At 35.1% G+C, this 13,556-nt stretch overlaps 1 protein-coding gene across 1 annotated transcript in view; it reads left to right on the plus strand.

Annotated features, from left to right (window-relative positions):
- Window positions 1–13,556, plus strand: part of ARIH1 (ariadne RBR E3 ubiquitin protein ligase 1) — a 90,137-nt gene that overhangs the window by 58,508 nt on the left and 18,073 nt on the right. The window contains exons 6-10 of the mRNA XM_032468983.1: window positions 6,066–6,132; window positions 7,462–7,568; window positions 9,577–9,619; window positions 10,136–10,207; window positions 12,928–13,058. Of these exons, the coding sequence (XP_032324874.1) occupies window positions 6,066–6,132; window positions 7,462–7,568; window positions 9,577–9,619; window positions 10,136–10,207; window positions 12,928–13,058 (420 nt within the window). The remainder of the gene's footprint in view (window positions 1–6,065; window positions 6,133–7,461; window positions 7,569–9,576; window positions 9,620–10,135; window positions 10,208–12,927; window positions 13,059–13,556) is intronic.

Here is a 13,556-nt window from a genome sequence, read left to right on the forward strand (position 1 = left end):
CAAATTGTATATCTCTTAATCCCAAACTCTTAATCTGTCCCACCCACCCCCCTTCCTCCCTGGTAACCACAGTTTGTTTTCTATGTCTGTGTTTTTTATGTAGTTTGTTTAGGACCTAAATTTCTTTTACTATATATAGCTTCTCTATTAATATTAGGGATAATGGTAAACTTGTACCTGTTTAGTCTTTAAAGACCTTCAGGTAATACATGTAGTCTCACTGGGACTAATCATTGATAGCATTAAGGCACATCTGTGATGTTGTGATTCAACATGCTGCAAGGTGTGTCTGAAAAATAGTATGATTTATTTTCATATATGGGGGTTTTAGAAGCAGACAAGCAGAGATAATGGCAGCAACTCATTGCCACTCATTTCTAGCAAAATTATGCCAGATGCTTCTTTTAAAAGCTTTAACTGATGTGTAATACTTGTTTTTTTAATGGATTTTAGGATCTTGGGTTAGATAGTGCCTCCTCTGTTGGCTTTCCCCACTTGTTTGAAAAAGGCAGAAAAGTTCTTTTCAAAAATAGTTTTAAATTAGATAATATAACTTAAATGCTATTCTTTGATAGATATTTCCTATTCCATTGACTTTAAGCAGTATATGTTAACTACTTAAACTATGTAAGGTGAGGAAATTGCTTCCTTTATGCTGTCGTTCACCTTTATCTCTTCTACCCTCTAATTTTTATTAGATACCTAATTACTTTATACTGTCTTTATAGTTACTCTTTTCTATTCTGTAACAGATAGTTTTGTGTTTTGTCAATAGGTTTATTCACAAAATTGTAAACCAGTACACTTCTATAACATTATAACTATGTAAACATTACATAAAGGCAAGCAATTGAATAGATCCGGAGAGAAATAAATGTAGCCCTGCTCTAAAAATATTACAAACCTCTAAGTCAGATGGTTATTTTTTACATTCTGTCAAATAGTGTTGTGAAGCTGGATATGCCCTTAAGCCCTGTGGATTGTACCATCTGAGGCAAGAGGCCAAGTCAACTTTGGTGGGTGTATTAATCACAGTATAGCAGGACATCTCATCTTTTTCTGTTCTTGTTGCTTATCTAGTTTATTTATTTTTTGGAAAGATATACAGTGTTCTTAGATTGCATCTCATCTTTTACAGTGGGAACACATCATCCTTATTTAATTATAATAGCTTCAATTTGCTACGTAGAGTATGTAAACTACATTTACCTTAAAAGTCTGTTTTGCTAACCACCCAGATTAAGGTAAAGAAATTTTCCAGTACCCAGAATGTTCGTCCTTGTGCCCCTTCCTAGACAGTATCCATCTCACCTGACTACCCAGCCTGACTTTTGTCAACCATCAGTTAGTTTTGCCTATTTTTTAAACCTCATTTAAATGTGGCATGAATTCTTTTTGTGAGTGCAGATCTGCTTCAGTTAATGTAATGTATGTCTTTGAGATATGTGCATGTTATTAAATATATATGTATGTTTTTACGTTGGCTTATTTTGTTTGTTTCGTTTTTTTTGTTGTTGTTGTTGTTATGCAGTATTTCCGTCTTCTGATAATAGACAGTTGGGTTTTTTGGTTTGTTTGGTTTTCACTATTGTGAAAAAACTACAAAGAACATTCCTAAATGTGTCTTGGTAGACATGTACTGATTTCTTTGGGTATAAAGTGAGGAATGAGAGTTTTAGCTTTAGTAGATACTGCCAAGGCAGCTGCCAGCTTCTCCAGGGCAGGTGTGCCTCCACACTTCCTGGCTCTGTGTGGCCGCTCTAGTCCTGGTCCACACTTGCATCATCAGTCTTTTTAAATTCTAGCCTTTCTCATGGATGTGTACGGGCGTCTCATTGTTGTTTTTCTTTGCAATTCCCTGGTGGGTAATGATGTCAAACGCCTTTCGTTGGGTATCTCTTTTTATGAAGTGCCCATTCAGATCACTTGCCCGTTTAAAAATTTTGTTACTTTGTCTGTTTGTTAATTACTTTCTATGACTTCTTTAAATATTCTGATGTGAATCTTTTGTTAGATGTATGTATTACAGCTATTTTCCCCAATGTGTGCTTACCTTTTTCTGAGTGATTTTGATAAACCAAAGTTTTCATTTTAATGGCATCAAATTCGTCATTTTCCCCCATTTATGATTATTGCTACTTAAAAAAATCTTTGCTTACTCCAAGGTTGTGTTTATTTTTAAGGCAGTCTACAGTGAGTTTATGGAGAATGCTTTGAAAACACATGACTTTAAAGTTGTGTATCTCATAGTAGAGTAAATTGAATGCCACCCCCCATCATTTCTCTGCAGTGAAACAGAAAAGCAGTGTAGTGTTCTAAATAGGAAATTTAGCACAAACACTATAGGATACTATTTGTTTAAAATACACACTTAAGGGATCAGAGCTCAAGTTCATAGTGAAATAATTACATCTCCCTGAAATGCAAAATTAAATAAATTGTCAAGTTATTTTGGTAATTAATAAAGTATTATATAGATATGAATTAAATTACTGATAATCATTAATTTAAATTTTAAAAAATGTTTTCGAACTATGAATATAAAGTTATAGATTGAAAGGAAGCAGAGAAGTTTGTGAAGGGCTGCATGAAGCTGATTGTGCAGGGCTGATAGGCCATTATGAGGCTTTTGGCTTTTATTCTAGGATAGAGCCCTGAGAGCGTTTTGAGCAGAGGAATGACACAGTCATGGAGGACTGCCCTGACTGCTGGCATTAAAAAGAGACTAAGTGGGAGCAGGGAGGTCGGGAGACTATTAAAACAGTCCAGATGTGATATGATGGTGGTTTTGACCCAGGACAGTAGTTGAGGAGGTAGTGAAAATGGTTGAATTTTGGATGTGTTTTCAAGGCAGAGTCAGGGTTAGACTGTGATAAAAGGAGGAGATGAGCCAGACAGAGGTGGCTGTAAGATCGTTCTGATCTTTGACTGGGATTAGATGAATTCAGATGATAGTAAATGTTACATTTCTTTTTAATAATCAGAAATTTGAGCAAAGTTTTTTTTTTTTTTAAGATAAAGATGTTAATCATCACATTGGCATAATCCTACAACCCAAATGCCCAATATAGGGGAAGATGGAATGTAATATAGCCATTTAAAAAGGAATGAATTATTTTAAAGCATTGGAAAATGGCTATAATAATGTTAGTGGGAAAAAACTAAGATATAAAATATTATGTACTAAGTTCTCTATTTAAAATTATCCATTTACAAAAAAAGGAGGGAAGTGTCCAGATCTATAAAAATGCTGAGTGGTTATTCTTCCTGAGTGATAGGGTTACAGCTGATTTTTATTTCTTTGTACTTGTCTATAATTGGTATGTCAGGGGGAAGAAAACTTTTCAAAGAAAACTATTTTATCTTTAGTCCTAAATTGGGTAATACTGTTGACTTGCTCAGGGTGCTGTGTAAGGAATAGTTTTTAATACTTGGCATACTTAAAAAAATCCTTATGTTTAAAGTTTCCTGTCTTCGAATCACAGCTCTCCAGTTCTCATTGGTAAAAACGGAGAATTATCCCAAAACTCAAGGGTGGTTAAATGCTTCTGACACTGTGCTCAGAATGTGTATCTAGAAGACATTTAAGAGTCATTTTGTTTACCTTCATGAAAAGCTGCCTTCTACCACGAGAGCTGGCATATAGCTATTTTCAACGTAAGTGATGGCACCAGGCCTTTGTGGAGAAAATGAGCTTGTTAATGGCCAGGTTGGCACTCGCCTTCTTGAGAATGCTTATTCTCAAAGACAGGAGATGACTTTTCTTCTCTATCACCAAATTAACTAAGGCCTAATAACCTTGGCCTAGTATAACTGTGGCTGACCTTTATCTTCACCAGTTATGCCGAGGCTAGAGTCACCTGTAAGAAATCATTAGGGCTTGTCACATCAGAGAAGCACTATGGGTAATGGAAGTTAGACGTGTTTGGAAATCAGGGCATCTGACTTTGAGTCTGATTCTTTCCTTAATTTTTTAATTGATGTAAATTTCATGTAACATATTCACCATCTAAACTAGTTTAAAATACACAATTCAGTGGCTTTTAGTATATTCATAATGTTCTGCAACCATCACGACTAATTCCAGAGCATTTTCATCACCCCCAAAAGAAATCCCATATCCATTAAGCAGTCGCTCTCCACTCCCGCCTCGCCCTAGACCCTGACATCCAGTCATCTGTTTTCTGTCTGTACCATTTTGTTTATTCTGGACATTTCATTTCAGTGGAGTCACACAATGTGTAATCTTTTGTGTTTGGCTTCTTTCAGTTAATGTAATGTTTTGAAGGTTCATCCATGTAGTAGCATGTATCAGTACGCCATTCTTCTTTATGGCTAAATAATATTCTGCTGTATGGATATTCCATATTTTATCCATTCATCAGTTCTTGGACATTTGAGTTACTTTCACTTTTTGTAGAAACATTTGTGTTAAATATTTGTGTGCAAGATTTTTATTGAACACCTATTTTTAATTCTCTTGGATATATATACCTTTGAGTGGAGTTGCTGGGGCATATGGTAATTCTCTGTTTAGTTTTTGAGGAACTGCCAAGTGTACTGATTATTTTTATACCTCAGTTTCAACATCTGTGAAATGTGGAGGTTTAGTGATTTAAAAAATACTTATTAAACACTTTCCACAGGCCAGACAGTGTATTGGACATAAGATCCTTTTGTGGAGTTTATTGTTTGGTTGGGGATAAGGAAGCAGGAAGGCACATGTTAAACAAGTGATTATACAGATTGCTGTCTAATGAAAATTATGACACGTTCTACAAAGAGAAGTGTATAATGTGCCATGAGAAAGGGGGGGGGGTTGGTTTACACCTAGACTGGTATAGGGAATTGTCAGAAAAGGCTTCCTTGAGTGAGTAACAATACATCTTAACTGAGTGAAATAAAATAATAATAATAATGACAGCTTTCTCTAATATTTATTGAGTGCTTACTATTTGCTGGACACTGTTCTAGCCCCACAGCTGTATTTCTGCTGTCCATTTTCCAGATTAGTAAGCTGAAAAATAGAAAAGTGAAATAATTTATCTTCAGTTCATAGCTATTAAGTTGTGAAGCCAATATTCAAACCTAAGTTATCCCACCTCAGAGCCCCACCATGATGATCTTCTCTTCCCTTCCCAAGGGAGATAGCCCTATGGAAAAGCCTCTGAGGAAGGGTGCGGTTTGATGTGTTGAAAGAAAATGGATGTGACAGGAGTGCACTGAAAGTGGCGTGGGACGGGGGTGGGGGTTTGTGGGAGAAGAGCAGTGAGTGGGATGAGAAGCTCAAGAAATAGGTGAGGCCAGATTGTACGGAACTTCCTTGTTCATTGAAAAGGTTTTAATGAGATTGCACTATGCATTTTTTATACTATTCTTGCTGGCTTTGTCAGTGGTTGCTCTTTTTTGCTTTAACACCACTTCCTTATAACACACTCACAGGAATTTTTACCATTGAAACTAATGAAACTTGCGCTTCAGGGTTCTTCACTTTCATGGGTTCCTGTGAGTTCAAGAAATTCTTGTGAATTATAGAGTGTTCTAGGTTGATAAGGGAAGCCACGTTGTCATCAGTAAGCATTTCTTGTAAATTACCAAGACATTTCAGAAGAAGGAGGCCATCAAAATTACATATCACAGAACCTGGATCCATTTCTTAATTTTCCTGTCAGTGTGTCTCTTATTTCACACACTGATTTTTGAGGAGGATCTTAGGGAAGGTGGCTAAGAATTTCTGGCTAAAGGCAAGATATCAGAGTCAGAAGACTCTGAAAGGGACCTAAATTTGGCAATAGTTGGTAAGTCATTAGCCTATAATACAACCTCTAAAAATGGAATATTTAGAGTATAAGATACAGGTGGAAACATCTACCAAAATAAAGCTATAGAAACTTTGAAATTATTGTTTTGATTACTACAGTACATTTGTTGACAATTTATGTATATTTTAGTATTTTCAATTTAAGGCAGTTTTTGTAACCAGAGCATTAAACTTTTTTTTATAAATGTGGAAAATACTCTAAGCTGAAAACTTCATAATAAACTATTTTTATTCTCTCTTTTAGGCGCCTGATCACAGATTCAAAAGTTAAATTAAAGTACCAGCATTTAATAACAAATAGCTTTGTAGAGGTAAGTGATTTCTCGTAAGTTTTCCTTCTTTAAGTAAAAGGAATTGCTTGTTAATAGAAATATCAGATTGTCTTATGTAAGAAACACGTTTACCATAAACTTGAGTTATGGACTTTATTTATGAAGCAATGCCAAATACCCTTGTTCCCAAAGGAGCATGGCAAACTACAAACCAGTAAGTACATGTCTTGTCATAGACCTTGAGCTTTGATAACGAAAGTATTTTTATAGTCTTCCTTTATCCCTAACAGAGTTTTGTAGCTGATTATTAGTGATGCTGTGTTGAGTCATGTTGAGCACTCTACCCCTCCTATATATCTCTGCTGGTCTTAGCTTCCATTGCCAGTAAATGTTGTTAGTAAAGAATGCTGTAGTCTTGTTTGTTTATCTTGTTTGTCTCTTCTTTCATCAGAGCAGAAGTTGGCAAACTATGGCCTGCCTATTTTTGTAAATACATATTTATTTAAACATGCGCATTTATTCTGTAACTGCTTTCGTGCTACAGTGGCAGAGTTGAGTAGTTTCTGAAGAGGCCATTATGGCCCACAGAGCCAAAAATCTTTAATCTCTGGCTCTGTGGAAGAAGCTTGCCAGCCCCTGTACAGGGGCATCAGGGTAACTTGGTGTTTTAATTCTAGAAAGTAATTTTTATTTTTATTAAAGATTAAACTAAAGGTCAGATCTTCTAGAAAATAGCATTTTTAAGGAAGAGTATATTTTTTGAAATGGTCAATAAACTTGAGTTCTGATGGAGTGTTTACTTTAGCCATGTTTTGTACCGTAATAAAAATACTTCAAAAGATACTTCTTTGGAAGAGCTAAAATGCAACCTTTGCTGTGGTTTAGGAACTGGCTTTTATCCTTAGAAGAGCTTTGTATGGTCAAAGAGAAATTACATGTATATCCCTTAGCTCGTTTCATACTGTTCCATAGCATGTGAACTCCTTTCCTGAGTAGGAGCGTATCTTGTTTTCTTGCATCTTTTAAAATTGCCCTGAAATAGAACCATAGACAAATTGATGCTTGTTAATGATCATATAATGAGTAATTATTTTAAAGTTCCTGAGTGGAATTTTGAAGATAGAGCAAGAGATAGTTTGTTTATTTTATAAAACCAGGTCTTCAAGGGATTCGTAATCTAAGAAAAAATAGTCCATCTAAAAGCATTGCTATAGAGGACTAAGTATTCGTGGCAGGTTTTTATATTTGTGTCGTCACCCTAACTTTGTGGTGGTGATAAAGCAATATAAAAAATTGCATGGTGTACCAGGAAATCTTGCATCATGATTTAATTTGCAATTGTTTTTTATTTGCTCACTTGTATTTCAGTGCAATCGACTGTTAAAGTGGTGTCCTGCCCCAGATTGCCACCATGTTGTTAAAGTCCAGTATCCTGACGCTAAACCTGTTCGCTGCAAATGTGGACGCCAGTTTTGGTGAGCAAGTGATTTCCTAAATTGGAACAGTGCACATAGCTTTCCTATTTATTTTTGGTAGTAAAATAAGTAGAAAAAATTCTTTACCTCAAGGAGGTGGGTGATACCGATTTTAAATAGTGTATATTTCTTTTAAATGAGAATTAGATTAAAAAGTCATCTTAAAATAATTTTTCCTCTTCTTGCTCTAACTTTGGGATTTTTCTTTGGGGGATAAATGCAGCTATAATCACGTTTTCTTGTGTTGCTCCCCTGGAACTTACACAGGCACAAACTTAAATAGGACAAGAACACAGTTCTCATTTCTGCTTGACTTAATTTGTCGAATTTTGTTTGTTTCCTTTAATGGCTCTTGATTGGCTTTCAGGTTTTCTCTCAGAAAATAAAATGTGCAGGGTTTTTTTTTCCCCCTCTGTTTCCTTTGTTGTGATCAGTTTTACTGAAAAGAAAATGTGCAGATAAATTTGGAAAGATAAAACTTGGTTGCTTTTTAAAAGAAGAGTTTTCCTATGGCACCTCTGGCTACAACTTTTTGGTAACCTGGATTCTTGGGAGTTCTGTAGCATACTCTTTAGCCTTTGAGTTCTAGATTCTACTTAACAGGGAATTTTCAATATCATGTGTTAGAGAGTTAAGATGATCTTCCATTCCTTTGTGGATCTTTTAGGAATGAGAAGCCAGTTAAGCCAAAGGACTGTAGAACTAGCAAACAGACATTTTATTGGTATTCCATATCACTCTTTTTTCCCCCAAACATCTATACAATTAGATTTATACATTATTAATACTAAACAATTCCAAAAGGGTAAACTCTTTTGGAGTTAGGGGAGATTACATTTCTATAAAATACATGCTATTTTGATAAAGATTAAAGATGCATTATTTCAGCATTTACTCTGTAGACAGAGGGTGGAGTCTGAGTCCTTATCTATTTTCAAATATACTTCAGTATGAAATATTTTGAATACATGCTTAAGAAAGTATAAGTATAATAACAGCAATGAATATTTACATAGTTTCAACTCAGCTTAATCAAGTAATAAAATATGACAGGTACATTTGAAGCCTCTTGGTGTTCCCTTCACCATCCCATTCCCCATCTTCTTTTCCAGCAATAACCATTTTCCTGACTTCATTTAAACTGATAGCACTTTATTTCTCTGATTTGCAAAGGATTTTTGGTATTTCTAAGTTACTTGGTTAGTTAAGTAATCAACCATTCCATGATTATTTTTTTCATAAGCATTTGTTTATTCTTAATTTATACTTTTTAAATAAATGTATATACCATGTGCCTAGAAAACAGAAAGGAATTAGCATTTAATATATTCTTAGAGAATATTTCGTTATATTCTTAGAGAATATTTCTTCATATTCTTTTGTTTTATACCTTGTTTGGTACAGTTTATCTCTGCTGATCTGAGGTTCATTTGTTTGGATCATGCAAAGATGTGACCTGTTTGCTCCCCACATGTTGCTTCCTCTGCATTAGTACTAAAGTAGAGAATTACCCTACAGAGCCAGGCTTTTACTTTTCATTTGAAGTGTTAAATATTTAATATATGCCAATGAAGCATTGATTGAAAGTTAAGTTCAAATTAGTGAACATGATTTTATTTTGGTTTCAGTTAGAGAATGGTTGCAGTGAGGAATTACGCATAGTAAAAACTATCAGAAAAATACAGATCTAACTAAATTGATTTTATTGTCTTAACAGCTTGGTGGCTGTTTAGATAGTCATTTCTTACGAAATTGTCATTATAGCATGTCTTCATGGTTATCAGTCGTTCTTCATTTCACACATAGACACCCAGTGTGTGCTGATCCCAATACTAGATTCTGATAATTTACTGCAGAATAAAATAGACAGAATTCCTGCTCGTTGTATTTGCCGGCCACTAGAAACTGGTGAAAGTATTGAGGAACTATAAAGCATGGAATTGTTTGCTCATTTACTTACTTACAGTAGGTAGGACTTAATTCTTTTAATTCTTCTGTCACTTAACAGCTTTAACTGTGGAGAAAATTGGCATGACCCTGTTAAATGTAAGGTGAGTTTGTCTGGCATTTTTATTTTTAAATAATGTAATAGAGTACTTCTAAGACTTGATGACTGAAAGCCACATCCCACAATTTTGTTATTTATCCATTAGTAGGTAGAAGATTGTATTTTGTCCTTTTTGTTTCAGATCATCTTTGTAAGTATTCAGGGAACATTCCTTGGGAATAAGTCACCTCCTGATTATTACCAGGATAAAGTTAAGGCACCTCCCTTGGATAGCTTTGCAGGTAGCTAAGGGGAATGACACACATCGCGGGTGGGCTTTGAATCAAGCTCTAGGTCCCCCACTTAGCTTTAGCCAGAGGAAGCCCTCCTTTGGTTGATTTTGTTTATACCTGGACTGGATATCAGAACCATAATATTTCTTGGTTCAAAAAGAAGTAAACTAGTGATAATCTTACCCTTTGGCTTTTACATTCAAGCTTGACTGTATTTAAGTGTTGAAGTAATTTGCTGTCTTTTTTAAGTCTTTTGTTGTACCCTAACAGTTCTTGTTTTTAAACAGTGGTTGAAGAAGTGGATTAAAAAGTGTGATGATGACAGTGAAACCTCTAATTGGATTGCAGCCAACACAAAGGTTGGTGTTTTCCTTCAGTAAACTCTTGGTTCTGAAACTGATAAGGATAGGAGCATCAACATTAGCAAAAGCAGGAAGTTTACCTAGTAAAGAGCCTTGTTCTGCCTTTTTCTCAATTAAAATTTGGTTTTTGCTTTTAGAATGATTGCCTATTAATAATTTTCCTGTTTGAGTTTATTGAGTACTGTAGTACAGTATGCATAGTACTCTGCTTTAGAAGTTTTCTTCTATTGGAAAAATAGTAGTTGCTTTAAAAGTCTCCAGGGTTAGCTTTTAAGGAGTCATTCTTCAGTGCACTGTTCAGTCAGAGTAACTGAGTACCTTTTTTATTGTGTAATTGAGCTGGACTTAATGAGTTAAAAAAATTTTAAAACATGCTAAACTTCTAAAATATGATTTATTAAGAGACTTGGATCCTGTGATAGGAGCTTTGGGGTAAAATGAGTATCCTTGAGGGTTTGCTTTGTTTCTGTTTGTTTGTTTTTGAAATACACTACTGATGATAGTGGTTTCAATATTTAGTCCCTTTATGCCATAAACCACTTCTTTAACCCTACACAGATGTCTTACAAATGCAGGTAATCTTGAGCACCCTTCTTTTCTGTCATTTTCTATCACTAAATAATAATTAAGCGTTTGAATCCAAACAGTGTACCCAGCCAATTTCTTAATAGAAAATTGTATAGATATCCAATCTTTACTTATCCAATCACATATTTTATCCCATATGGAAGTCACTTGAGTGATGGATAATAGGATTATTAGGCTATTATTAAGTATCACGTGTGAAGGTGATGCTTTAAAGGATGCTGCGTTGTTTGACTGGTGTTAGTTATAGCTTTGCACTCTTCCATCGCTCAGTCACAGGACAGTGAAAAGAATCAGGAGTGCTTAAATAGTGAAGGCCAGCATGTGATTTTATACCATTAGTACTCTGCTCTACCCAAGAAGATTAAAGCATTTTCGTACATTTCTAACCCCAGAAAGTATTGTCAGTGAAACAGTAAGTCTTGTCACATAGAACAAATGCCCACATCTTTGAGGAATGTAGTATTGAAAGTGATATTTTTGTGCTCTCTAAAACCATCATGAGAAACACAACATGTTTCACTCAAGAAAACCTTACTATAATGTCAGGAAGTGGTTGCTTTTGTCATTTAAAAAAAAAATCCTAGCCAAGCATTCTTTTTCTGAAAACTGAAGATTTCCTGAGGGATAATTGAAATTCCCCTTTAATGAAATTTTCATTTAAGTCCCAGAATCCTTAAATATGCTGTCAAACTCAATTTGACAATATTTACAATAGGACTGCTAGGTTTTCACTAAGTAGTCTGATTAAACGGTAGCCTTCTTTCTGCATCTAGAAAAATCCCCCAATAGTCTAAATGCCCACAATGTTAAAATAGGGAGTACAGCCTGAATATGTTTGACTTCATTTAGAAGGTAGATTATTGAGCAAGAATGGCAATTTGTAATATCAGATATGTCTGCTTGGCAGTTTTGAGATGAAACTGAGTTTTTCTCTTAAGACATTTCAGAAGCTTTAATTATCATTGTTGTTAGTTCCTTAGACAGATTTGCAGATTGTTGATATGTTGAGAACTTAATACTATTTAGTTAATTATAACCAAGCAATATAGAATGAAACATATTTTAGGCCTGCAGTTTGCTTCTTTGGAAAAATGTAGTATTTCTTAGGTGATTTCAAAAATTTGATTTAAAATATATAATTAAAAATTGCCATATTGACTTTTACTTTTAAAAAAACTTTTATTTTAAAATAATTACAGGTCCATAGACCTATTTTAAATTACGATAGTTTATGGGCACTTTTGTCTGTTGGCAATCACTGAATTGTGCAGATAGAATGGGTGACACTCTCCCTACCTTATGGGAGTTACAGACATCAAACACAGATACACACAGCAAAAATACAATCTTTACATCTTATTTATAGTTTTATTAAATATAATGGGTAAGTTTGATTTTCTTGATTTTTCAAGAGAATGAAAGCATATGCCTGCAGGGAATAACTTTGGTTCATTAGTATCCAAGAAAATGATACAGACTTGGCAAAAAACATGATCTCTGTAGCACAATTGTAAATGGACCACAATGAGATGAATTTAAAACAGGGATATTTGGCAGAAGAAAGTTGGGAAATTCGTAGCCACCAAAAGAATTTACCAGTCTTGCTTGAGGCCAAATTGCTTGGGTTTGAATCTTGACTACTATTTGCTACATGTGTGACCTTGTGCTAGTTTCTTTAAATTTTCCTTTCTCTTAGTTTATTCATCTCACAGATGGAACTAGGAATAGAAACACTACTAGGATTTATGAATTAATGTATATAAAACTGAGAACAGTGTGTGGGATACAGGAAGTACTTAATTATTTCTAGATGACACTGAAAGAATGTTATATTTACATGAACAAAATGTTTTACCTCCCATAAAACTATTATTACGATGTGTATGGATAAAAGTACTTAAAATGTTCCTGTTCCTCAACCCCACTAAAACAAATCCTTAAACTTTGTACATCTTAAAAGCCAGTAATAATAACAACTCATTTAATAGTGCTTATTAAGTATTTGATACTGTTCTAAGTGCTTTACATGTATTAATCACAATAAATGTGGTATTTAAAAATAAACCAAATCTAGAACTGGCTTCTCCTCAGTGTAGCATTGACACCAACTTTATAGTTTCTCTTCATAGGAATGTCCCAAATGCCATGTCACAATTGAGAAGGATGGCGGTTGTAATCACATGGTCTGTCGTAACCAGAACTGTAAAGCAGAGTTTTGCTGGGTGTGTCTTGGCCCTTGGGAACCACATGGATCTGCATGGTAGGTTGGGGGGATGAAGGGAAGAATATGTTCGCATAAGTATGTGATATCTGCCAAACAGCATGAAGAAGTCTTCTACCCCACGGAAATCACCATCTGACTTGGGAGCTAGGTAATCAGTGTTGGAAGTACATGCGAGATACCCAGAGAGAGGGATTAATTAGACTTATTTCACAGAGTGGGTAACAATTGACATGAAGTTCAAGGAAGACTGAGGGCTTATTTGTTTAAAAACTGGTAGGAAAAACATTCAGGGCAAAAGGAGCAGCACGAACCGAGGCAGGTGTGAAAGTCACCCTCACTCAGCCGGGGGTCCCGCTGTCTCGAGTCGGCAGTCGTTGGAAACTTAAGACTGTTGGCAGAGCCCAGCCTGCAGTTGTGTTTTAGTTACCCTGCATAACATTAGACAGAAAGTTTCGTCCCAAACTGTAACAACTGGAAAACTGCCCAATGCAGTCCAGATTTTTAGCCTCTTAGGAACATGGAAACAGACCTGCA

This window comes from Camelus ferus, chromosome 27 (genome assembly GCF_009834535.1).
Source record: "Camelus ferus isolate YT-003-E chromosome 27, BCGSAC_Cfer_1.0, whole genome shotgun sequence".
Lineage (NCBI taxonomy): Eukaryota > Metazoa > Chordata > Mammalia > Artiodactyla > Camelidae > Camelus > Camelus ferus.